The sequence below is a fragment of the Patiria miniata genome, unplaced genomic scaffold (assembly GCF_015706575.1).
Source record: "Patiria miniata isolate m_02_andy unplaced genomic scaffold, ASM1570657v1 HiC_scaffold_28, whole genome shotgun sequence".
Taxonomy (NCBI): Eukaryota; Metazoa; Echinodermata; class Asteroidea; order Valvatida; family Asterinidae; genus Patiria; species Patiria miniata.
Window position 1 is genome coordinate 5,574,557 of NW_024037067.1, and position 27,670 is coordinate 5,602,226.

The window sequence follows — 27,670 nt, forward strand, 5'->3', positions numbered from 1 at the left end:
AACGTTTGTCAACTCAATGTGTATTGCCTGTACATTCAGTGCATGAGTATGCTTATAATTGCTGATAATGTACTTGTCTTAATTGTGTGCATGTATTTCTTTTGCAATTTTGTTGCTTATTAACCTACCTTTGTAACTCTATTGTTCTAGATGTCTTTTCCTTGTTTTCAAGACTGCCGTTTTTTTGTGTGCAAGTATTTAGACAGACACCAACTTATTTTTTCTTGATACAGTTGTTACGAGTATGCTTTCGGATGACGACTCGGTCTCCATGCAAAGCTCAGCCAGTCAGGCCCATTCCTCCAACCATCCTGGATTCAACGCCAATAACAACACGTCGATTCTTGTCAACGGCCGCGCGGGCCCGTCATCGGCGCCTTCCAATGCCAGGGCTACCTACGCGCCTTCGGTCGACGGCAGCGAGCGACTCAGGCTCCGCCCCCATCCTTCTAGCTCTACGCCCAACGGGAGAGCGCCCTCCCCTCCCGGTAGCTTCGTATCCCACGCGAGCAGCCGCTATTCTTTAACCTCGCATCATTCCAGTTCCCACGCGTCCGTCTTGAGTAACGCGTCCCGGCCGAAGCAGCTGCAGCGGCCCATCTCCCCGCCGCCCCCTCCCCCACCTCCCCCTCCGCCTCTGCCCCCACCGGCCCCGCCCCTTCCGGAGGTCAATAACAACAACCCGGGATGGCATCCGGGCAAGATGGCGGTCAAGCGGTTAAACTGGGAGAAAATACAGGCTACGGAAAACACGGTGTGGAGTGGGGTAAGTTAAGCCACAGACACCAAAAATGCTCTAAACAAACAACCATTTATGTAATTTGTTTATTACCACGAAGCTCTAAAAAGCAACTTAACAAATGACTTAAGTTATTTGTGAAAATTTCTGACAATTTAGAAGTACTTTTTAATAATGATGAATTTTGTTCCTACTTGTAGATTGGTGAAGGGGAGGACTATTTGTCTGATGTCATCAAACGTCTGGAATTGGAGGAGAAATTCAGTGTCAAAAACAAACATAAGAGTGAGTATACAAGCGTCTTTTTTGTGTGTATACATCTTATTTAGCACCGTAAACTTTGGCAAACTGTGACCAGGCCGTCAAATAAAAAGAAAATACAAAAACTAAAAACAAAGAGCGCACACACACAATTCATATTAAATAGAAAATTGATTTGTAAAATATATGTGCAATAAACATGGTTTGAAGGCTTTTGTGTAAGGTATAGGTGGGGGCGGGCTGACGTCATCCAATGAAAACATCTATTCATTTGCACACCAGTTTTCGTCGGTTGCTATGTGTTACCATTCAGCACTCCAGACTCAAGAACCATTGTGTTCCAACAACATAGGTCTGGGAGCTAGACAAGCCTATTATTAAATAAAAAATCTCGGATGTCGGCTCCCTACAATATACAGGGAACAAACTTGACTGAAACACATACTTTTTGAAAGAGATCGGATATTCAGATCCTAAATAAGTTGATCAAGAAACTTCTGTCTCATCCTTGTCAATAGCATTTTTTTTAATGCCAAACTTGCGAGAAAAGGAAGACATCCTCTCAACAATACTCATCAGTAACCATCAATTAAAATTGCCATACGAGTTCAAGACTGATGTGATTGATATATGCAACTTTGAACCTTTGTCCCCACAAAGCTTCTCCAAAAGACAAGAAACCACAGATTGCCGTCATCAACCACAAGAAGGCCCATAACACAGGTAAGAGCAAGACAAAAAAGATCTCCATCAAAATGTGTGCCACCAATTCACCCCATTATATAAGAATATTTGTTGTATATTTGTTATATATTGATCTCAACCAGTGGTGTGCTTTTAAGAGTTCTACAGGAAGTTAGGAACCAGGTACCCTATTGAAGTGAAACACGGGCACCCGTAAAAGAAACCCAACCCCAAATTCAAATCCCGGAAGTTGTCTGAGGGGCTTTATAGCATTACGGTGTAAACTGCAAGTTTCGCGAGCGTCATCTGTTGTGCTCGAAAATGCACATAAACATGAAAACTGTTTAGACTTTCAATAGAGCCTGGTTTCAAATTCCCACAAATGGCACTCAAAACCTTTCTTTTCCATTGTCTGAGAAGTTGCTAAGTGACATCAGCGGCCCGGTACCCGGTTCCTATGCACACCCCTAATCTCAACTTGCATTTAATCAATCATGCCGATAATGATTGGGAAAACACAAGCACAGAAAGGAGTCTGTGACTAGACTAGTTAGTGTTTGGCACCAGAACGTTCACATAGAAAAGGATAACATTGAACTGGCAAACTTGCACGCCCCATCTCTGCAAGTATCAAGTGCATACCAAACATGCTTTGGTATGCTCAAGCAACTTGCACGGTGCTGTTGAGAGGGAGGGTTTAATTTATTATTGGACCAATTTAATGGCTCTGCTGACTACAGAATTTTAGCGCTTACGATCACCTTTTTGCGCCAACAGCGCTAGCAGAAAAATTCTGCGCTAACCCTGCAAGTACAGAACCCTTAGTTACGGGATGTACGCATGCGCAGAATCCAAAATTCCTCGCAAACCTGTGAAATACGCTTACCATAAGCATGGAATTTTCTGCTACAGTAAGCAGGTATTTTTCACTCAGTACATATTATGCACATTTACAATGAGGCGTAAATGTAAAAAGGTTAATGGGAACAAATCTTCAAAATTTCTTGAACTTGATCATTTCAACTGTTGTTTTTTTTCTTGTTAAACAGCAATCTTGTTGGGCCACCTAAGGTTGCCCATAGAGGATATCAAGGCTGATATCATACAAATGAATACAGACAAGTTTTCAACGTCACACTTGCAACAGATGGCTTTATATGCACCGGACCATGCTGAGGTATGTACAAGCAACTTTACTGCCTTAAAACTGTGTTCGTCAAGAAGTAAATACAACATTGACTGCTTTAAGTGATGTTGTAAAATTAGCCTCCCAAGTTGATCCATTTTCTGTTTCCCGAGGCAAAGACATAGGGAAATGGCGTGCTCCATGGATCACCACGAGTTCAATATTTATTTTATGATGCCTCGCCCACATGTTCTGCGTGAGTTTTACATTAAACTTTTTAGTCGAACTAAAATCAAATTAAACTGTACTTCTATTTGAATACGAAATTAGTTGCAGATTTACTTTCACTTTTCCAAACAACCCCTTCTGATAAAAATGTTTTAACCCAACTCTGTAGTGCGTGGGAACAATACGCGCAACGCGCACACCGGTACGCATGTGCACACAGACTTCTGGTTGCTACGTTTGTTTCTACACATGAAGAATTTTTTTAGACAAAAACAGCCACATCAAGATTGAAAACAGTAAAAAAATAACACCTGGAGGTGTTATAACGGACAATAATCTGAGATGTTTGCCTGTTTTCTTCACAGATTGAGAAGCTGAAGAAATGTGGCAGCAGACTGTCTCAGCTGACAGTACCAGACAAGTTTGCCTACGAGGTAAAACAAAAAAAGCAGCCAGATATGACAATTTTGTGTGCATTGATAACACTTTTTATATTGTTTCTTGTTATGCACTCCAAATGCACAAAACAACTACAGTGTATTGACTTTCATTTCTCTTCAAGTGCCAAGTACAAACAAATCCATGTCCCACATAATTCATCAGTCAACACTCTGAATTTTTTTTATTGTAAATCCTCCAGATGAGCCAGATCCCTGGCTATAAGCTCCGCATAGAGAGCTTGCTCTTCAAATCCAGCTTTGACGAGAAACTGGAAGAGATATCCAAATTGCTGAAGGTGATCGAGCAGGCCGCCATCGAGCTGCGCGCCAGTCAGAAACTCGCTAAGGTTCTAGAGGTAAATATTAGAGAAAGATCGAAGACAATTGCAGTGTAACTGTTGAGCACTTTTATCCCAGTACAAAGTACCAGCCAAGTACCAAGCTATCGAGTGCCAATTGCATCCAAGTACTTTGACCCTTGAGAACGAGTACAGGGACCCGAGTTTGAGTACTTGGACCTCCGAGTACAAATACTTTATGAGGTACTCACGTGAAAAAACAAAATTTCAAGTAATGAGCCGGAACTGAAACCACACGGTTCTATTCAGTATTGATTAAAATAGAGCACATGCATCTCCAGTTGAGGAGTTTTTTCATTCAAAAGTAAATACTTTGATTTTTCTCTGAGTCCTTATCATTGAGTATGAGTACTTTGATGAGGGAGATTTGATAGGGAATAGTCAAGTCCACGTACTTTGCTTACTGAGTACCAGTGCTGTGAATTTGAGTCGAATATTCTAAAAAAATACTGAAGTTTCACTTTACTGCGAGTACAGAGTACAAGTACTACATCTCCAGTAAATACTTTAATATGTTGTACTCAGACTCGAATTCATATTTGTATGTTTTAGGAAACGTTCTCTGTATTTGGACGCATGGTTATACGCAGGGAAAAGTACTCTTACTCGTAATTTTCCAGCTAAGAAAAATTCTCTGTTACTCACACTTGTGATAGAGTCCTCATACTGATACTCATGGAAATGTATTTGACGATTCAGAATATTCAGACTTCAACCTAGGCCATTCATATTTTGTGTATTGTTTCCACAGTTGGTACTGGCGATGGGGAATTACATGAATAAAGGAAACCAGCGGGTTGCCGGGGCAACAGGCTTCAAAATCACCTTCCTTACTGAGGTAAGATGCTTTGGGATTTTTAAGAATTTAGTTGTAAAAATTTAATGAAACAAACCTGAATGGGTTTAGAAGATAAGTTTTTCGAAAATTTGAGACAAAAGTTAACAAATTAGAACTTGTTTTACATTGTATCATGTTGTATTTTTGTGTTTTTATTTCCTGTAAATTCACAAAACCATAGAGTGCTGGGCAATTTATGTTCAAAATTTGATGTTCACAAAACAGAATGCATAAAGTTGATTTTCCCCTTATTTTTCTTTTAAAGCTTGACACGACAAAGACAGCAGACAACAAGTCCACGTTTCTCCATGTTGTTGCTAAGGCCGTGTATGCAAATGTGCCGGAGGTCATGACCTTTGGGGACGAGCTTCCCATGGTTCCCAAGGCCAACAAAGTGTCATTAAAATGGGTGAACGACGAACTTCAAGAGGTCAAAAACAAACTAGAGGTAGGTTTGAGAATCAGCCAGTTTTGATAAAGTTTGCGAGGTGGGGGGGGGGGGGGGGTGGCGGTTCACCACCAGTTTGAAGACCATATAAGCCCACCTCTCACTAATTTTCCAGTTTTTAATTGCGGTGGATTGAATTTTAAATAATTTTTTTTCAGTGTCGGTGAAACTTTTTTAAACTTCCCCCAACTTTAGCATTTCCAAAAAGTTGGTTCACCAATTAATTTCAAGTCGATTAAGAAACAGGGTTTAAAAAGGTTTGGTTCAAATGTAACTATTTGACTATATTTTGTGTACTTTAGGTTTAAAAATCCAACTTTCTGAAGTCTGATAAAAATATCCATCAAAAAGTTAAAATTTGTGCACTGTATGTCACTTGTTACATGAAGTACATGTAACATAAATTTGGGATTTTGCCTTAAGGTCAAAAATAAAATTCTTCGGTTTCTGGTATGGAGCTTGCCCCAAAAGTGGTTTTGTTTTTTTTACTTGTTTTTTTTTGGTTAAATGTCGGCTGATGACTGCAAATGGTGCCCGATTAAATTTAGTGCAAAATGTATCGGAGTCCAGAGAGGCCACATAAAGCTTATATTCGACCGTAAGCCCATCTAAAAACATGTTAAAAATTGTGCAGCAGCAAGATTCCAGTCAAACCAGTGAGTTTTGCGGTTTTGAGACATCATCTGACATTGAAAAAGAAATTTTTAATTTTGCCGACGCGCATGGCTACAGCGACGCACGCGCAGACCAGAAACTGGAGCCTTTTTTTTTGGCCTAAAAGGCATATGAGCATTTGCATTTGTCCCAAAAGTAGCCTAACAAATTTTCAGGTTTTGTTTCTCAAATGTTAGACTTTCAACCAAGCTGACCAGAGGCAATTTTTATTTTGGATAGGACTTGGTGCTGGACATAGACAAACTGGAGCCAGGAGACACTACACAGCTCCCTGACGACCGATTCACTGAAGTCATGGATGTATCCTTACTTTAAAAAATTATTATCTCGTATTTATTGGTTTCATCATCAGACTGTGGTGCCAAAGAAACGACATTCATAAATACCTAAGACAGTTTACCCATTCCTATTGGTCGAGAGACCGTCACGTGGCTGGTCTTAAACGGATGATAAAGACATGACTCGCTGATCTTGAACACTTTTCCAGTGCCACATGAAAGTTGGACTCCTAAAAATCCAGTGCCTCTTACAGTTTTATTGGTTGAACATTCCCAATCCTCACATAGGCATGCGCAATACTACCAGTGAGTCAGAATTTTATAGTCCTAATGTCACTACGCAACGCCCCAGGTGCATTCTGCATGACACTGCGCAGTAGGCACGACGCGCGCGCCAATCTCCATAAAAGGAGTTGTTTACATCTTACTTGCCAGCTGGACACTCCATTATTTAGCTAGAGGGGTGTTTAAAAAAACATGAAGTGAACTTCAGTGAACAAAATCAGAGTTTTTTTACCCCAATTTTTGGATTTTCTTTTACCGAAAAGGTATTTATGAATGGGAATAAATATGTGCTTGGTCGGCTCGGGTAATTATCAGCACCCAGACTCCAAGCGGTCTTAAACAGAGTGATTAAAACCTCTCGAGCACACATTTATTCCCTTTAATAAAGTATAATAGCATGAAAGTTGTATCTTGGGTGAGCACTAAATGTTGTTTTGATTGAAATTATCTTCTTTTTTTTTTTACATGGTATCTGTGGTGGATCCGGGGGGGGGGGGGGGGGGGGGGGTGCCGGCAGTAACCTCACTGGATCATCCCTGTATGTGTGTCATTCGCTTTCAGATGCAACTTTGTGCAAAAAAGTGCCCCCCCCCCCACCCCCTCCAAAAAAATTTAAAAATAAATAAAAAAAAATTAACAAATTTTTTTTGGGCTGTCTGACAATAATTCAGTTCTCACAGGGTAGGCTGGTTCCCGCCCCTCTATCAGTATCAATAATATACAGCCCAGGAGCCAGTCTGCTCGCAAAGCGGATCTGTTCATGTCTATTAAAAAACAAAAACTTTTTTCAGAGAATTGCACACGTGCAAAAAAACAAAAATAGGTTGATAATTCATGAGAAGAAAAAAACTGAATTTGTTGATGAGCATGGGGAATCTATAAACTTGTAGTTTCATCAGAGAGAGGATAGATAAACTTGATAGTTTTTGTAATAATTTACATCCTTAACTAAATCGTGTCATCAGAGTTTTACTGATGAGGCGCGAGATCGTCTGGAGGCCATCGAGTCCTTGCATGCCAAGGCTCAAGAGGAATTCAACAAGACAGCCCAGTACTTTGGAGAAGACCCGGCCTCTACCGAGAGCGATTCCTTCTTTGGAATATTCTCAGTTTTCACGTCAAAGTTTGCAGTAAGTATGATTCGTGTAATTTCTGACAAACAAGTGTCATTTCTGGTAAAGGAGGACAGCTCAATACTGAGTCAGTCACAAATCCAACTATAAAACGTTAGTTGCAAGTCAGTCACAAGTCAATCACAAGTTCATCTGAGGGTTGTCACAAGTTGTTCACAATTCAATCACAAGTCTGAGGTTGGTCATAAGTCAATCACAAGTCAATCACAAGCCCATCTGTGGTTGGTCACATTTCAGTCGCAAGTCCATCTGAGGTTGGTTATAAGTCAATCACAAAGTGAATCACAAGCCCATCTGTGGTTGGTCACAAGTCAATCACAAGTCCATCTTAGGTTAGTCATAAGTAAATCACAAGTCAATCACAGGCCCATCTGTGGCTGGTCACAAGTCAATCACAAGTCCATCTTAGGTTAGTCATAAGTAAATCACAAGTCAATCACAAGCCCATCTGTGGTTGGTCACAAGTCAGTCACAAGTCAATCATTAGTCAATCATTAGTCCATCACTATTCAGATAGCAAGTCAAATCACTTTACCCCTCCACCATCTGTACAAAACTTTCAATTTTTTCTTCAAAATTTACACTTATAAAATTCAAATGGATCTAATTTGTGTTTCATTCAATTGTTTATGCCAACAGAAAGCGCACAGCGAAAACATGCAGAAAAGCAAGTCGCCTTGAGGTTTGCCTTTGGCCAGAAGAAAAATAAATGAATAAAACTAGAGGCTGCTTGGTTGAATCGACCAATAGGAAGAGAGCTATGACTGACATAGTAGTCACATGACCAAAATGTCAGCCAATCACACGACTGGATGTTGAAGAACAGGACCATGATGGCATGATACACATACATGCTGTTAAACCTGGAAATAAGTAGTTGGGTCATGTGACATTACCAAATCAGTCATGTGACCAATGTCAAAGGCCAGGAGCTGGGACGACTGTATAATTGATTAATTTTGTTTTATGTAGAATTGTTTATCTGTAAGTTCACCCAGATGTCTTGCCCCATTGTTTTAATGTGATGAATACATTTTTGGAATGTCTGTTCAAATTGTATCATTATTTGTGTATTGTTTTTATTTGTTTATATTATTTTACATGCCATATACTGAGTTAACGTCAGTGCTTAACGTGTGTTGAATTTTGCAAAATATTTGCTGAAATGTAGTAGTTTGCAGTTAGTGTTGTGTTTAAAGTGTTGTGTGAATCAAGTCAGAGTAAAGCTGATGTTTAAAAAAAACTTATTTGTTTCTATAATTTTGAAGTTCTTATTTATCTTGAATTCCAGTTATTACTTGTGTTTAATTTCTGTTTCAGTCATAACCATGCAATTCAGGCGATTCACAATGCAGTGCGCCACCAAGAGTTTGCCATGGAGAGTCCATTTTTCAAGTTTACGGTCGACAAAACGCGGTCCATTTGAATGAGTGTCAGTAGACAATTTGAGCTAATTTTGTTATAGATTCGGACATAGCGTTCTGCCGCCTTACAAAAAACACCATATTGATCAAAAGAAAAAAACGGCGAACATATATTCGAATCATACTCTTACGAAACTACTGACCGAAAAAAACTAACAATTTCAAATGTCCCGGGCTGCGAATTTGTCGACCATCTCCCACAATGCACTGGGGAAAATGAACTCTCTGTGGCAAACTCTTGGTGAATTGGTGAATCGCCCGAATTCAGCTTTCAGCTGCAAATTGGTTTAATAAATATGAATGAATGTATGAATGAAAACCCTTTGGATCTCTATCCTGAACCTACAATGTAATTAAACTGCCCAAAACTGGTGTGGAAAAAAATCGGATCATGAGCTGAGAGAAGGTGGTTTATTTTAGTAATAATTACCTTGATAATTATTCATCCAGTCATTGACAGTATTTACACAAAACTTGTACGGATAATTTGTTTTTTTAAATGTATATACAATGCCAACTTGTAAAGATCATTGTGTGTTGTACAGACTTAACGTGTGTGCTTTATTTTACACACATTTAAAACTGCAAGCGTTATTTAAAATATACAAGGGAATATTCATCATTTTTTAAGTGGTTCGTCAAAAATCTTGTTCCTGTTTATGATTGGGTACAAGTAAATTACAGGTTGCTCCTGGTAATTAGACCAGTGCTTTACAGCACAACTTTGAGTAAATCCCCTTAAAAAATTTGGTCGGGATCCCGACCAATATCCCGGTGGGATAGGTCGGGAATCCCGGTGGGATACTGCCCGGGATCCCGACCTTACCACCGGGATATTTTGTCGGGATCCCGACCTATCCCGTCGGGATACCGATCGGGATCCCGATGGGATGGGTCGGGATCCCGATGGGATAGGTCGGGAATCCCGGTGGGATACTGCTCGGGATCCCGACCTATACCACCGGGATATTTTGTCGGGATCCCGATGGGATGGGTCGGGATCCCGATGGGATAGGTCGGGAATCCCGGTGGGATACTGCTCGGGATCCCGACCTATACCACCGGGATATTTTGTCGGGATCCCGATGGGATGGGTCGGGATCCCGATGGGATAGGTCGGGAATCCCGGTGGGATACTGCCCGGGATCCCGACCTATACCACTGGGATATTTTGTCGGGATCCCGATGGGATGGGTCGGGATCCCGATGGGATAGGTCGGGATCCCAGTCAGTATCCCACCGGGATCCCAAAGTATCCCACCGGGATCCCGGTTAAATTCCACCTGTGAGAAGCTGAAATAACTGGAAAAAAAAGAAGTTTTATACTCACTATTATGAATTTATTATCATCTTTTGCCATACATCACGTCTTACCGTTCAAACAATATCCTCAACAGCTGTGTAAAAAAACTGCACATCCTATATGACACAATTTAAAGGGACCATTTTTAGATGGTGGTTGTAAAAACAAAATCATCAAAAGATCACGTAATTAACGAAAAATGTGAAAAAAACAAAACGCGGTCAAAGGTCAGCGTTCGATTTTTCATCACTATTATTAACAGCTTGTATCCATAATCTGAATACATAGTCTTTTTTTGTCAAATACTTGTGAGGGGTCTCTAGCGGGGACTTCAGGGAAGGGGGGCTCTGGTCTGGTTCTGGAGTAAGGGAAGAGGGGGGCACGCAGGTTCTTTGTTGGAGTGAGTGCTGACACGGAAACTGGATCTCCCTTGCTCTGACTGTTTATTCAGACTGAATCGGCCCAGGTGGGGCCACCTGTAAAGATCGGGCAGGCACTCATATACAAACAATGTACATGTGTAACTCATGAAATAATAAGCGTACATGTATTAGAAAGATGTACACACATTACCCAGTTAATTACCAAGAGTGAAAAGCCTATATGCAAGTATGGTGACCGCATCGAGCACCCAAGGATGGAATCACAAACAGACAGGCCGGCCCTGCGCACTGACTGACCAACACTCGCACACACTATGGGTGTCGGACGCTTCGCCCCATTTCCACGTCGCCCCATGTCACTTCGCCCCTAACCACTTCGCCCCATCCCCACATCGCCCCATCCCCACATCGCCCCATCTCCGCTTCGCCCCATCCCCACTTCGCCCCATCCCCTCTTCGCCCCATCCCCACTTCGCCCCATCCCCACTTCGCCCCATGTAGTATGAAAAAGATGAAGGCTATAGGGTGCCGACCAAATAAACAGCCAAAGACCCCAGATAATAAATGCTCCCAATTCTAGAAACTCAGGAAAAATACAAACTCTCTGATGAGGTGCTCGAGACACAGATGAGAGAAATGATGGCTCTATCCCATTCAGAGACGCCTCTCCTATTGGCTTGTGAATAAAATCATCAGCCGCTGGATTCAAAAGAACCCGTACTATGGGTCAGTGAGTTACAAGGAACTCACTGCCTTGAGGAAAATGTTCCGTCAAAATTTGTCTGATATGTGACACTTACAACTTCATTTAGATGAGATTGGTTCCTCCAAGAGTGAAATTAGAATGTCAAAGGTATTGTCGTTCTCAGATAAGTGGGAGACGGGTTGGTATACAATGTAGCTGGGTTGGGAACAAAGTTGGATCTCAGTTACTTCAAGCTTTTTTCTCGGTAGGGGAGAGCCTAGCTTGAGAGGTTGGTTATGAATTGTTCATTTGGTGATGGGCTAATTCTTTCCGTTGGTTAGTGAATCTGGTGAAATTGTTTTTTTTAAGCCAATAAAATAGATGAGATTTTTTTTTACATGTAACGGCTGGGGCGAAGTGGGGATGGGGCGAAGTGGGGATGGGGCGAAGTGGGAATGGGGCGAAGTGGGAATGGGGTGATGTGGGGATGGGGCGATGTGGGAATGGGGCGAAGTGGGGATGGGGCGAAGTGGTTAGGGGCGACGTGACATGGGGCGACGTGGAAATGGGGCGAAGTGTCCGACATTCCACACTATCACACACCGCAAGCACCCACATCCGTCCCTAAAATGCACAATATGATCACCAACTTACATGAACTTTCCAAAACTATATGACAGTGACAGTTGTAAGAATTTCTATAAACTGGTCTCCAGACAATTAAGTGCCCAATAATGCAATATAGGCCTACGTCCACATAAAATCACTCTTAAACCACAAACTACTGTAAGTTACATATCACAATACATGTACTGCTCACGCACGCGCACTGCACATGGTCACACTGTGTGTGCCATCAACTGTGCAAACATGGGTTGCTAACCCTCGTGCATTTGGTCACAGTGCTCCCTAAATCTTACAGCAAAAATCTCTCCAAAAACTTCATTACATTCTCCAAAACTACCACCATATTAATCTATAATAATTTGCTGATACAATAAAGGGCACATAGGTAATAATCATCTGGATTTTTGGTGAAATAATTGCATTCAAAAATGACCTAAAAAAGTACAATACATTTACCTGTAAAGATCGGGCAGGCACTGCCTAGCCTAGGCCTTGCCACGACCGCATGGTTTGGGAGCTGTGAATTAACAACGTGCAGTTCACGTCAAGTGAACAATCCACAAAAGTGATCTAAAGCCAAACCTATGATGACAAATAATTTGATAATACACATTTCTAATCAAGATAAGCATAATTCTTCTTTAAAATCTAAACATAATGTTCATTTTCCTTGACTAAGAAATATTCACAAAATACAAGTGCAAAATCACAGCTCCATAAATCAATACTATTTTTGGCTCCACTAGAAAAATCAATACTTTGTATAGCCTTGTCTCCAGTCACACTGAGTAGACTTCACTCAAGTCACATGAATAAATAACAAGGTAAATGCAAGGTTTGTAGTGAATAAACAACCAGAGAAAGGGGTCATTATAGAAGAACAAGAAATATAATCAACACAACCATGACTTATCATGCTTATTGTTAAAAAAAAAGACTTAAATTCAGATAAGTCACGTGACCTTCGTTTGTTGACAAATGCTCGAAAACGGCCAACAAGTTTTTTTTAGGAACTATAGATGCTCTGTGGTGCAATCTGAGGCGATTCCTTGCCACTTTCCCCTGATTTTTTTTAAGCAGAAGTGTTTAAAATTATAAGAAATTTTGTTTTATTTGTTTCAATGATTGATACTTTTGCTCCTGTAAAGTTTCTTCTGTTTTCAAATTTTAGATTATGTTTACAATGTATAAATTGTTCCAAGATCGATGCTCTCTGTTTAACCATTTTTAGTAGTTCTTCAATATGTTTTATAAAAACTTGGGATTTACTTTGTCAATATTAAGTGCGAAAACAAATCGCATGAACATTTCATATTTCAAGAAGCCTTGTGTTGTGTAGCGCTGCCGTAGTAGCAGTAGTTCCGATTTTAAATTTGTAAATAAAACCATGGAGGTAGCCATCCGATCAGCAGGGAGAGAAATTGTAAAACCATTGAGGTCTCAGACAGAAAAAGTCGTTGGCGATTGCAATTTCAATATGATACAACACAATGTGAAGGAGAAATCTCATTTTTGTTATTTAAAAAATAATAATTGTAGATAATGACGATGAGAAATAATCACCGGGAATTGCTTCCTATCCCGGCCGCGGCCGGCCCCGGCCGGCCCGGCGTGCGGGCGCGGGCCGGCCCGGCGTGCGGGCGCGGGCCAGCCCACACTGGCTACGCCGGACACCAGTAGTAGTTTTACGCGACCACATTTTCCCTCAGCATTTGAGACACCAACGCATTCATGGATCGCTAAAAAACTTGCTTTATTGCAATATTTGCTGATTGGTTTTGTCCTAAGGACAATGCATGGATTAAAAGTTAGGTCTCTTTTCCGAACGTCATGCTTCACCGGCACCGCACCGTATGCTAAATCTTGACAACAATTGTTGATAATGAATGATATTGTCCTGTCAAAACTGATTTCCTTTTTTTCTGTGGCAGCAAACGTTGTGTAAAAAGAAGGTATGTGAAAATTTCTTGATGGTGTTTCAAAGCCCAAACTGCCTCCTAAGCGATCTGCGAGTGAAAAAACTTGCACAGGCGCAGAAGTAGGCCTATGAACAAACTTGTTAACTTTGGTCAATGGTGCGTTTTTGTAGTGTTTTGATTTTTTTCTTCTCAGATCATGACTTCGGTCTTGTATTAAAAAATGTTCCGGTCCAGTAAAAGTTCTGAGCAACAAGCCCTGCGGTCTTGAGGATTCCCCCCCCCCCCAAATTCGAGCCCTTACTTCGTCCCACCTTATCCCAACTCATCCCGCCTTCGGTCAGGATTCTGACTAAAATTCCATCGGGATCCCGACCCATCCCACCTTGGGTCGGGATCCCGACATAAGCTACCCCGATGTATCCCGTCGGGATACATCCATCCCGACTTATCCCAACGTATGCCAGGATGAGCTGATCGGGATCCCACCTTATCCCAACTCATCCTGCCTTCGGTTGGGATTCTGACCAAAATTCCATCACTCATCCCACCTTGGGTCGGGATCCCGACATAAGCTATCCCGATGTATCCCGTCGGGATACATCCATCCCGACTTATCCCAACATATGCCGGGATGAGCTGATCGGGATCCCACCTTATCCCGCCTTCGGTCGGGATTCTGACCAAAATTCCATCGGGATCCCGACTCATCCCACCTTGGGTCGGGATCCCGACATAAGCTATCCCGATGTATCCCGTCGGGATACATCCATCCCGACTTATCCCAACGTATCCCGGTGGGATGTACCGGGAATCCCGGCGGGATATGTCGGGATCCCGACCACTTTTTTTAAGGGGATATCAGTGTTGCGCTCTTCAGAAACGATAAAGTGGGCATGGCCAATTTCACGGCTCTGCAAACCATGTGATTCTGCGTTTATATAAAAGGCATATTTTGGATCATTTGCTTTACATGAATTTTGTTAATTTCCAAATAATACCACTCAAAATCCAAAGAAGAATGTTAAAAACCTAGCCTGTTGAAGGTTCCGCTCAGTGGATATTACACTTTTCGTGAAAACAGTGAAAATCCATGCACAACTTAAAAAATACATCAGTCACTGATAGTTGAAAATCACCTACATTTCTTGATTTCTTCTAATTGACAGCAAGCCAGACGGAGGAATTTCACAGGGTGTTTAGTACCAGTACAATCTTCAATCATAACACAGTGGAACGCTGCTATAACGAACATCGCGGGATCCACAGAAATTGTTCGTAATTGTAATCGTTCGGTATGGTGATTTTAAGCTGTCGGTGCTCCGGTAATCACTTTTCAATAAAAAGCGCCCTTCAGAACTTCCCCCTGCATGCCCTGGCAGTTACTGAAAGACGACTTTGAACACGTGCCGACTATTGAATTATGTAATTACATGTAGTTTTTGAGCTTACAACCCACAGCAATGGGGGGCTTTCCCCATTTTTTCCTTGGGGAAATAATAGTCACTTGTCACTCTTCTGTTGACATTTTTCAACAACAATGTGCAGTTGGTTTTGTACAAAAAAATGGGAGCCAAGGATGATGTTCAGTACAGCCGAATGTTTAGTATAGCGGTGTTCGGTATAGCGACTCCACTGTAGGCTTTTTGGTAATAAGTTGGTAGGTTACTTTTGGTATAAATTCAAATGATCCTAAATGCCTTTAAGCTTAATTTATTTACTTACGGTAAGCACACTGGGTCCATGTTGACTTAAAGCAATGGCTGCATGAACAGAAATATACCCAATTTTTCACTTCATAAAGAAGTGAGACTTAAATAATTCACACATGTAAGTAGGTAGCCTTTCTGTGTTCAGTAGTTAACGAAAACAGTGTTTTACATTAAGAAAACTGTCAATAATGAATCTTTATGGAATAAAATGTGAAGACCAGCTTTCTATTTTTTTAATTACTGTCCATTTCATTTCAGTGTGAGGAAAACCAGTGGTATTGACATGTAGATAAAATCTTTTCTACTGAAAAAGAATGACAAGAAATGTGATGTTTTTGTAACAGAAGGGATAATTACTTTATTTGGGGGATATCTTGTGTGGGGTAGATTTCTTGCAGTTCAATCTGCTGAGCTGGCTGCTGTGGGGTGTCTTGGCTGTGGTGGATTTCTTGCAGTTCAATCTGCTGTGCTGGCTGCCGTGGGGTATCTTGGCCGTGGTGGATTTCTTGCAGTTCAATCTGCTGTGCTGGCTGCCGTGGGGTGTCTTGGCCGTGGTGGATTTCTTGCAGTTCAATCTGCTGTGCTGGCTGCTGTGGGGTATCTTGGCCGTGGTGGATTTCTTGCAGTTCAATCTGCTGTGCTGGCTGCTGTGGGGTATCTTGGCCGTGGTGGATTTCTTGCAGTTCAATCTGCTGTGCTGGCTGCCGTGGGGTATCTTGGCCGTGGTGGATTTCTTGCAGTTCAATCTGCTGTGCCGGCTGCCGTGGGGTATCTTGGCCGTGGCAGATTTCTTGCAGTTCAATCTGCTGTGCCGGCTGCTGTGGGGTATCTTGGCCGTGGCAGATTTCTTGCAGTTCAATCTGCTGTGCCGGCTGCTGTGGGGTATCTTGGCCGTGGCAGATTTCTTGCAGTGCAATCTGCTGTGCCGGCTGCTGTGGGGTATCTTGGCCGTGGCAGATTTCTTGCAGTTCAATCTGCTGTGCTGGCTGCTGTGGGGTATCTTGGCCGTGGCAGATTTCTTGCAGTTCAATCTGCTGTGCCGGCTGCTGTGGGGTATCTTGGCCGTGGCAGATTTCTTGCAGTTCAATCTGCTGTGCCGGCTGCTGTGGGGTATCTTGGCCGTGGCAGATTTCTTGCAGTTCAATCTGCTGTGCCGGCTGCCGTGGGGTATCTTGGCCGTGGCAGATTTCTTGCAGTTCAATCTGCTGTGCCGGCTGCTGTGGGGTATCTTGGCCGTGGCAGATTTCTTGCAGTTCAATCTGCTGTGCCGGCTGCTGTGGGGTATCTTGGCCGTGGCAGATTTCTTGCAGTTCAATCTGCTGTGCCGGCTGCTGTGGGGTATCTTGGCCGTGGCAGATTTCTTGCAGTTCAATCTGCACTGCTGGCTGCTGCGGGGCATCATGGTGGATTAGGTTTTCTTGCAAACCAATCTGCACTGCTGGCTGCTGTGGGCGATCTTTGCCTTTCCGGAAACAGCGGCGACAACACTTCGGATTGAGACACGGGAATGCCTGCACTACGGCTGCTCGGTAATCTGAGTTTGCACCGCTGTACACCAGAGGGTCCACCGAACAACTGATCAAAACGAAAATGTACCTGACCAGTGCCATTTTTCCAAAGGATGGGAAAGTTTTGAAGGTACTCAAAACAGACATGTTGGACCAAAGGAGGATCAAGTGAAAGATCATTTGGGCAACGCTTGTGACGTTGAGGATGAAAAACAATGCAGTGTTTACAATGAGCATGAGAACAACACGGCGCAGTCGTTGCTGATGGTCAGCTGTTGACGTCATCTGTGGTTGCTGCCGTAGTTTCTTGACGATCCCACTATACAGGGCGGCATTGGTGATCAGTCCCACTGTAAATAAGATTAGCAGCAGAGCAACAACGATGGTCTGTGACGTCGCCCCTCCATCCCAACGGCATGCAGAATCATAGCCATTCCCTATGATGAGTGCGACTGTCCATATTACAGCCAGTCTTTTGGCAGCTCTAGTTTTGCTAGATGATGCTCGCATAGCAAATGGCTGGCAAATGGCCGAATACCTCTCCACAGCCAATGCTGTCACGATCAAGTAGGATGCCACGTTGCTCGAAACTGAGATACACCCAACGACTACCCGAGGCCATGCTGCTTCTACAGGCACTGCTGCCACTGTACTAGTGAGCGCACTCGCAAGGTAAATGCTATCAGCCACCGCCAAGTTGCCCAAGTAGACATTGATGATGGACCGCATGGATCGTATACGCGCCACGACGTACAGAAACATCGCGTTCAACAATAGGCCGACCGGTACCAAGTACAAGGTGGCTTCAGACGCGATGGCAGTGTAGTCTGCATTTTTCCTGTACAAATTGTTTTGGGCTTGATAGAATTCTGAATTATTCTGCATGGCTGTTAATACATTGAATGGATCAACAACGGATGACAAACTCTTGAACCTACGTGGTCCAATTTTCTGATAAATGAGTGTAATAAAAGCCTGGTGGAATCTTGAAGCTGTATGACTCTTAGAAACTGCAAGCATTCCTTTTTAATCCACATGGACTGGCTGACACATTTATATGATCAGTCTTAATGAAACTAAAATTGAAAGCGGTGAGAGCATATTACAAAACCAGATGCACCTTGTTCTATCATTTTCACAAAATGTCCTAAAAGTGGGGGGGGGGGGGGGGGGGGGGGGGGGTGTCTAAACCCCAAAAGTGAAACTTTTCTTTTCTTGTCTAAACTGTGTCTATGTATATATGCAATATCAAAAGCATACGCAGTAGTGTGGCTGTGCGTCTCATATCGGAATGTGTTTGCACAGACTGTGTACGTGTTGCACAAGATTTTCGTGAGACCATGGAAATCCCCTTTCACAGCAATGTTCTATGATATGCCAGCAGATTCGGTGATTAATTATGCAAAACTAGACTGCGTCTTGATCTCCAGATTCTGACCATTCAGCGGGCGCCTTCAATCGGGTCTTCCGTAACCCGTTGTATTACAAAAACATGGCAGCCAAATTGGCCAATCAATTAATACCTTAGTTCACATTTCTGATCAAACTGATGTCATAATTTCTAAAGTCGACTCCTATTGGTTGGCGTACGGGGTCACATACAATTTGCATGTACACACACACCAGACGTTGAATACGGAGCGGGCTCCGTTGAACAACGGATGATACTCAGACCATGGAGGTGGGAGGGAGAAATTGCACATTGAACAAAAAAGGGGGGAAACCACCATATGGATATAAAAACCGAGAATAACCATTATGGGTTTTTCCAATAAGCCTCTGTACTGATGACGTCACACCTTGTTTACGAGTGTGCTTTCCTATGGTGCTCAGTGGACCGTGGGCCCCCACTGGCTCCATAGGAAAGTGCACATGTAAACAAAGTGGACGTCATCGGTACATAGGCTTATTGGCATAGAGTTCCCTTCATTCATTTGCATACTGCAACGCCTTCTCATCTGCATAGGTTTCTTTGAGTGGCTGATACACTTCATTTGCATACAGACGTCCCTCATTTGCATATCTGTCCACATCACCATATTTGGCGATGAAGGGCTAGATAGAGCCATATTCAATTTCAGCTCATGTACATGGAGTGAAAGTGTTTGCACTTATTCCAACTTTGTTCCTTTTAATGAAAGTGCTCATTTAGGCCACAAGGAAGTGATCGTTTTACATTAACAATAAAATAAAATCAAAACCTATGAAATTGAAACAAAGATAATGTATGTCCTTACTTGCATCATGGCACAATTCTCGGGTATCATACGTTTGTAACTGTATACTTTTTTTCCGCGTATGTTCAATCTAGAAGAAAGAGAAACTCAAGAGGCTCAAAAGGGCTATGAATAACGAAACTTTTTACTGTATTGTTCAATATTTTTTTTAATGCAATCATTATCATCTTGAACAAATTCTGGCTTAAATTTTCCCAATCCGTGGCAATCCCTGCAAATATGTGATAATCTTACCAAACTTGTGCAAATGCCTTACACAAAAAGTCATGCCACTGTGAGTTCATTCTGAAGCAAAAGGATAAACTTGATTCTTTATGATCAATAGATTTTACTATTACAAATAATTTAAGGAAATAACCATACAGATTTATACACATTTGGTAACGTTCAGGGGACAACTGTGATAGCTCTCGAGAACAAAAAAAGGAGTTGTTTCATTTTAAGTTTAGCCTTGAAGTATTTTCTCCACAAGATTTTCTTAGCTTTGTGTAAAAACAGACTGAATGACAGAATTCAACATAATATCCAAGACAGTTTTATGATTTAAACCAGATCACAATTATCTAATACAATTTTTACTCATTATATTTGTACAGCAGCTGCTGTTGTATGGGCCTTATGCACGAGTTGGCCATTTTTGTCGGGTTCCCTGAATGTATTTCATAAATTGTGAACTGTTGAATGGGATGGTGCCAGACTATTTATTCACTATAGCCTCACTTTTTTTTTTTTTTTAAATGTGGCTTAAAACATTACAGTATGTTTAATCACAAATTTTACAAGATTCATCAGAGCAGACTGGCATTAATTTGTAATGTCACTGCTTTCATTTCTCTACACAAGTTCCAAAAAATGAAGATTTTACTTCACTCTCAATCCAATATGGCCGACTCGTGAACAAGGCCCATGTAATCCAGTCCAGCACAAGTCCCTGCAAGTCCATCACAAGTCCCCCGGTCCCAATTCAACTCCCAAGCTATTCAAATGAGCTTTGACAAAGGCATTCCTTTGTTATTGTTCATCCACTGCTGCTTGTGACTGGACTAGTGACTGGACTTGTGACTGGACTTGTAACTGGACTTGTGACTGGACTTGTGACTGGACTTGTGATTTGCTTGTGACTGGACTTGTGACTGGACTTGTGATTGGACTTGTGATTGGACTTGTGACTGGACTTGTGACTGGACTTGTGACTGGACTTGTGACTGGACTTGTGACTGGACTTGTGACTGGACTTGTGACTGGACTTGTGACTGGATTTGTGATTGGACTTGTGACTGGACTTGTGACTGGACTTGTGACTGGACTTGTGACTGGACTTGTGATTTACTTGTGACTGGACTTACGACTGAACTTGTGATGGACTTAACTGCATCCCTAGTTATATTGACCTGACAAAAAAAAAGCTACACACACATGAAACTGTGATACTTGAACGGCAGATTTTAAGCTTAAACTTGTAGCTATGTGTCTCCCTAACACCAATATAAAAAAAAAAGTTACTCGTATGTCGTTTCTTGGTCCGCATGTGAGAGTTTGGTTATGACAAGATGTAGAAGATGATTCTGTTCGGATGTCAGATGATTCCTGTAAAAAAAATACAAATGTACATTGTAGAAAAACGAGCAGTTTTTTTACAACTTTATAATTCCACCAGTTAATTGATACTTCAACAGGTCGATGCACAATAATAATGCTGACCACAGACAGACATTTGAACACACAGATAAACTTTCAAATAAACCACAATGGGAAACTGACTGGGTGCATTACAAAAAAACTGAAGTTGAGGAAAGAACTTGACTGTAGCGGGATTTGAACCCGCGACCTCTGGACTGCCATTCCAGTGCTCTACCAACTGAGCTATCTAGGTTTGCAGCATTGCTAATGTTGCTAGCATCGTGACTTCCGTTGTGATCCCTGGCTACGTGGCATACGGGTTTATGGCGACTAGCGCCCCTTGAACTAACACATTGACAGAAATGGGGAACCGCAAACATAGGGCTGGATAGCTCAGTTGGTAGAGCACCGGAACGGCAATCCGGAGGTCGCAGGTTCAAACCCTGCTCCAGTCAACTTCTTTGTAGAAATGTTTCAAGCCGTTGTCAGTGTGCTTACCACAGGTCAGCCTGCAGTGCTTGTAACGAGTCTATGTCCCTTGACTGACACGCCATCTGTGAAGACAGAAAATTCACAGGACAATTTTCTTGAGGCAAAAGAAGAAAAATCCTAAACTTTGTAAAAGGGGCACCTTTTTATAGGCAAATAAAACAGGCGATTCGAGCATTATGTGAAGTCTGTGACGGAGCTTTTTAAGAGCTCAATGAATACACCTGAAAAAGTATTTTGCCAATCTTATACATCCATCGTCTGTGGTCAAGGAGTTTTGGATCATTTCTTGGAATAATTAATTAGATTCTATCATGGTTAATTAGCTCCGGCATGGACATTATCTGTCTGATAAAATGAAAAGAATTCTCACACCTCGGCATGATTTGCATGTGTAAACATTTTACTTTAAGTAGTCATCAGATATTCATTTCTCCTGCCCAGAAAGCCAGGATATCTATCGTCATTTCTCAAGTATAGAGACAAAATATTGTTTGAGCATTACATTTGTGTGTACAATTAATGTGTACAATTTGTTTTTGTCAATCAATTTTGAAGAAATTTAGTTGGAATAACTTACCACCACTGACTGCATCAGAAGGAAAAGCTCCTCACTTAAACATTCAACAACTACGAAGAAATTAAGAGAGAAAAAAAATTTCATTCTAATATGATAGTGTAAAATATCATTCATTCCTTTCATATCAGATTTGTCTTGCATACCGGCGATTCCTTGTAAAAGTGGATATGGTTGAAGCGTGAGAAATTTATGAAATCTTCAGAACTACAAGCATCACAACCTTATATGCGGTATCAAATTAAAGGGGACAACAAGACCTTTCATTTGAGTGGTGTGCCAGTGGATGGAATTTGGTCGAATTTTGTTTAACAATATTGATTTCAAGTGGTCATTTTTGGCATCTTGTTTTTAGATGCAAAATGCAAGTTTTATTGTGAGTTTTTGTTTTTAAGGCACATTGAAAGGTTCATATTCTTTGCCAAAAGAATTGCCCATAAAAAAACTTCTTAAACAAAACAAAGTCTTCCGCTTTGATGAATATAACTTGCAAAATAAAAGTTACAGTGCAACAAGAATTGCGAAAGCAAAATGGCAAGCTCACTAAACTCGTTCTATTTAATTATTTGAAAACCATTTCTGCTTTTAGAGACTGGTAAACAGAAGGGACATACAGACTAGACCATGTGTTTATTAAACCAGATATACACGTAGGCCACATTTTTTTCCAGTAAATTAGCAAATCCATCCTCACCTGGGCTACTTTCCTCAGTTGATTCCCAGGCATATCTCTCTAATGTCTGGGCATGTTCTGGTCTGATGCGCTGAGGCGTCGGCTACAGATGGCGAAAAAAAATTAAATTATTGAATAAAATGGTTTGTACATGGGGTGTAGAAATTATTACTCCCAAAATGGCTGCAGTCAGTTGGCTAAAAAAAAGAGTTGTAAAAAGGTCGACCCACTACTAGGAGATCATTGTTATTATTGTACACTCATTATCTGAGATTTTTTTTTTATTATTTAAGTCTGTTACGAGTCAACATGGCCCATCGGGCTAGTGTTTATTTCCGGTTTCGTTGGCATGAAACGACTGAGACTATTTCTTTTCCCCCTGGATGGGATGCCGGTACCCACTTATACTCCTGGGTGGAGAGAGGCAAGTGGAGGTGAAGTGGCTTGCCCAAGGACACAACATATGACCAGCAGCTGGATTCGAACCCCTGACCCCCAGATCATGAGTCACGAACCCTAACTTCTAGGCCACACCCTCCACCATTATCTAAGATGCTTTATATAAAAACATTTTTTCAAAGTCTACATTTCCTCCTACCTGTAGCAGCATCAGCAGCAGGACCCGAGAAACTTGGCAGTTTGCCAAGACGTCGGAGAATGCCCCGATGGGCTTGGCCCCCTGGCCACTGGTCCCTCTCTCCTGGGCAAGATATTCCATTTCAGTCAGCACACCCAGAGCGCCGTCAAAATCACCTGAAACAAAAACAAGCTCAAAATGATCAAAGAAGCTGTTGAACGTCAGTTGGTGCATGGAGCGTTTTATAGCATGTCGCGCACCCAATTTGTGTGCAGTACAGTGCTAGCCCCAATGCGATTTGAGTGACCTCGTGACCCAATTTTCCTCAACTGCAATATATTGGTAGCTGGTCAGTGCAGACCTGAGGCACTTGTTGTTGCGAGGGCCTAAGGGACAAGGTGATTGATTGCCAAAAAAAAGCATTTGATGAAGTTTGTTACTAACCAACCAACCAACCAACGGAAAGACATGAGAACTTGTAGAGCATCTTTCCCGCAGCTAAAAAATAAGAAAATCTCTTCCAATCAACAATCCTGGTCTGGAATTTGGATTTTGAGCTTCAGATTTTGCGTATCGGTTGGTTTTTTTTTTCATCGTCAGTCAATGACTTCATTTACTATTATTTAAAAAAAATAAATACAGTTCTTACCCGTTTCTATTTTACAGGAAGCAACGTTCCCCAAAGAATGAAGACAGTCTAAAGGACTCTGTGAGTAAATCAAGAAAAGAGAACAATACTTACTTGCTACAAGACATGCAAAAAAATTTCAACTATTTACATCGTACGTATGAATTTCTGGCTTCCCAATGGACAATAATTTAATAATAATAATAGAAATAATAATCATGCAGTGCTTACATAGCCCTTTACAGCAAAGGTCTCAAAGCGCTTCACAATTATTACCCCTGTTCATCAGGCCATGAGACCATTTTTTGCAGCAGCTCGAAATCAGTGCAATCTGGTCTCTACCTTCACAGGTACTCGTTTTTTTACTCCTGGGTGAAGAGAGGCAATTGTGGTAAAGTGTCTTGCCCAAGAACACAGGCACCGTGTTCCCTGACAGGGTTCGAACCTACGTACCACAGTACATGAGTCGAACACCATAACCACTGGACCACGGCACTCCACAAAAATTGCTGTTGAATTGACAGAATGTGCAAAGAAGAAGTTGGTCTCGTCTACCTGATATTGTAAATCTGCTGCCCGCTGGTAGTGCCCCATTGCTTCACCACGCTTCTCCAATTTCTGCCAATACAATAAAAAAAATTTAAACGAGGGGGAAATAAACAGGAAAAAAAAAAATATTCTTTAAGTCCTGTGTCTCCAAGGATTTCTCCTAGCATCTGTCAGAATCCACCAAATTATTACTAAAAAGCTTACTTGGATTGAAGATCATACTGGTACTTAACACCCCGTGAAATAAATCCATCTGGCATGCTGTCATTTAGATCAGTCAACCGACATATTTTTGGAATAAAGACGATAGATTTTTTAGTTCTATTGACGAAATTTTGTTTCATGATCGAAAGATTGTGCATGTTTTTCCCACTGTTTTCTCGAAAAGTGTAATATCCACTGAGCTGAAACTTCAACAGGTTAGGTTTTGAACATTCTTCTCTGGATTTTGAGTGGTGTTATTATTGGAACCAAACAAAATTCATGACAAAGCAAATGCCCCTCTCTGCCTTTAAAGGTTGACGCCTACTTACCCTCAATGACTCTGCAAGTTGTATGGACAGTGTCGCTGCCAATGCCGGTTGCTTCATCTCAATGTACACCTGTGATAACAAACCCAAAGTGAGAGATTCTAAAGCGTTGCACTTATGACATCACAAATCACACGATGCGTCGTTACAGTGAGTTTCATAAAATTGGGTGCAGAGTTTGAACACTGGTAATAAAACTCACCCTAACAGCATGGTTGTAGCAGTTGATGGCAGCCGTGAGATTCTCCTCGAAGCTGGGGCATTTCAGGGCGTGGTCCCCCTCCTCCGCGTGCATGAAGTGATGCGCTGCGCTCACCAACGCCTCGGCCTCTGCTGGCATGTTGGATAAAGTGTGCTCACATCTGAGGAGGGAAACAAAATGACACTTGGATTTAAAGAGTATGAAGAAAAATCTGAAAACAGCCTGGCTTGTTAGGAATCTTGTGGTTTCGTGGGAAAGTTCAGAGCAACAGTCAAGGGCCCATCACATAGATTTTTTGGGGTGAGTTGGGGCGAAATGAAAACTCCACAAAATAACCGGCAGAGGGCCCAACAGCAATGTATTGTCTACGGTATACGTATGGGCAATTTGAGCATTAACCATGATATCTAATTAATGATTTAGAGAAATGATCCAAAACTCCTAGTCTGTAATCTCCTTGGCCGTTACTAGATGGTGGATGTAGGCCTATGTAAGATTTTAAAAATACATTTTTTAAGTTTATTTACTGGTCTCTTAAAGCTATGTCACCGACATTACATGTAGCTGGAATTGCCTGTTTTCAGTAAAACCGCCGGTATTCCAAAGTTCGAAGGGGATCTAAAATCCTTATTAGGAAAACAAGATGGCTCTTGAACCATGCATCTCGCCTGCTTTTGTGATTATCCATAATGACAGGCCTTTGACCTTGGTGCGTGACCTTTGACATCATTATCATTTGAAGGTTCCCATGCTGCATCTATATGACCCAAGTTTGGTTCCAATCGGACTTAACTTTTGAAATGAGACCAATTTTACGAAACTTTGACCAAAATACCACAGACATACCACACCCAGGCGAGACAAAAATCTGGACAAAAAAAATACTGACCAAAAAGTTGCTGAAATCAGGAAAATCCTGAGCAATCTCACATCATACCTGGCTTTGGCTAAGCAACAGACAGCTGCGTAGGAGGCACACTCCTGATTCTCAAGGGTCTTCACCAATGAACCTGGAAAAAATAAAGACAATTCCTCCATTTCTAAAATGTCTTCAGGTTGAATTCACGTCAAGAGTCAGATCAGATTAGGTTAGGTTAGATTTTAATTTCATATATCTTTGTGGCCTCATGGCCAATTGTTCCAATGAATATACTACAAAACATGCCAATACAGCAAATTTCCTATCCGTTTTCACCTGTATGTATTGAAATGTGTCTTCCAAGTACAATGCAAATAAAAAAAAATAGCTTTTTGCCTATTAGAAGCTGAATATTGGCTCACAATATCACCTATCAGAACTAATGTTGTATCATCCAAGAATTCCCTAGCAATTTGTCACCAACAAATTATTTTGGTTTTCACAAACTGACACCCTATACTACATGCGCGCACTCCGTACATTTTTGTTATTGATTCCGCGGTTTTCACAAAACTGACAGCACACACCACGTGCGTTCCAGTTCGGTAAAACGGTGAAGAATTGTTTGGACTGTACTTTACTTGGGACCACTATCACAGTTGGGCCGTAGCATCACCATCAATTGACTGTTCAGAATTTGGCCATAAGCCTCGCCCACCTTTGGGGTATGTTTATGTTGGGTGCAATCGGTCGATCTGCGTGATCAGTTGATCGCGTTGCGCAATGGGCCGATTCTGTAGGCTATCTCAGACTTCACTTAACAATCCTCCAGAGTTGTGAATTAGAAACAAAAAGGTGTTTGACTGGTGGCAGGGGGATCGACCGATAGCATCATGATCAACCAATAGCACAACGCAATCGACCGATGGCACATATGTAAAACGGTCATCTGATCCTAAGTCATGATATCATTGGTCAATGTGTACTGTTTGACTGGCAAGCAGGCATGGCAGGAAAGGTTCATTGGGCATTGATTTTGTTTGTCAGATTACTTAGCCACTGATCTTACCAAACTGATCACTTGCTTCGGCAACATTGGGCTTCCGAAGAAATCGTCTTCATGCAGAAAACAAAGAGATGAAACAGTAATGAATAACGTGTTAGAAAAGCTACCCCCCCCCCTCCCATAGGCCACACCTGGCATGCCTGGCACAAAAAAAGAGAAAGAAATGAAATCTACGAAAGATCATGCAATCCCGCTCCATATTGTGCATGTACAGATAGATCCACACATGGATCCACCAATCGTCCAAGTTTAGATCCCCCCCCCCAAAAAAAACCCATATTTATCATGACTCGCAGACTGATCATGCATGCAAATAAAACATGGCAAACCAAACGTCATCAGTCATCGACATAATGATGAAGAGTAGGCCCCTAAATTTATTGTCGTCGCAATCACAGGTAATCTTCGTCCCCTGGTTCAACAAATCTATATTCCAAAAACAAAGACGATCACCTTCCATATAATTTACGTAAACTCACTTCTTTAATTTACTGGAAATGGAGCGATATCTGCCCAGAAAATCTGTGTCTCTGTCCATTTTTTTCCTGAGCGCAGCCGGGTGTGGAATCTGAACTCTTGAGGGCGCTGTTTATTTACCACTGGACAAAACA

At 41.7% G+C, this 27,670-nt stretch overlaps 2 protein-coding genes and 1 non-coding gene across 7 annotated transcripts in view; 2 read left to right on the forward strand and 1 right to left on the reverse strand.

The window, feature by feature from the left end:
- LOC119735024 (delphilin-like) overlaps nt 1-9,302 on the forward strand; it is a 34,869-nt gene extending 25,567 nt beyond the window's left edge. For all 5 annotated transcript variants that reach the window (XM_038208706.1, XM_038208707.1, XM_038208709.1 and 2 more), the window contains 11 exons: nt 234-766; nt 940-1,024; nt 1,661-1,723; nt 2,734-2,861; nt 3,404-3,472; nt 3,679-3,834; nt 4,589-4,675; nt 4,941-5,123; nt 6,018-6,098; nt 7,327-7,491; nt 8,134-9,302. In XM_038208706.1, coding sequence (XP_038064634.1) covers nt 234-766; nt 940-1,024; nt 1,661-1,723; nt 2,734-2,861; nt 3,404-3,472; nt 3,679-3,834; nt 4,589-4,675; nt 4,941-5,123; nt 6,018-6,098; nt 7,327-7,491; nt 8,134-8,175 — 1,592 coding nt within the window. In that variant the 3' untranslated portion in view covers nt 8,176-9,302. The remainder of the gene's footprint in view (nt 1-233; nt 767-939; nt 1,025-1,660; nt 1,724-2,733; nt 2,862-3,403; nt 3,473-3,678; nt 3,835-4,588; nt 4,676-4,940; nt 5,124-6,017; nt 6,099-7,326; nt 7,492-8,133) is intronic.
- Nucleotides 9,303-20,606: 11,304 nt separating this feature from the next.
- Nucleotides 20,607-27,639, reverse strand: LOC119734944 (40-kDa huntingtin-associated protein-like). Its single transcript, XM_038208586.1, has 12 exons — nt 27,539-27,639; nt 27,063-27,109; nt 26,072-26,144; nt 25,135-25,294; nt 24,936-25,004; nt 24,409-24,471; nt 23,875-23,932; nt 23,247-23,401; nt 22,670-22,751; nt 21,979-22,028; nt 21,408-21,463; nt 20,607-20,876 (listed from the first exon to the last, which is right to left on the reverse strand). The coding sequence occupies exons 1-12, from the start codon at nt 27,595-27,597 to the stop codon at nt 20,789-20,791; spliced, it is 960 nt and encodes a 319-aa protein (XP_038064514.1). The 5' UTR covers nt 27,598-27,639; the 3' UTR covers nt 20,607-20,788.
- Nucleotides 21,292-21,364, forward strand: Trnaa-ggc. The gene has a single exon. It is a non-coding gene; the product is annotated as a tRNA-Ala (tRNA).
- Nucleotides 27,640-27,670: the final 31 nt, after the last annotated feature.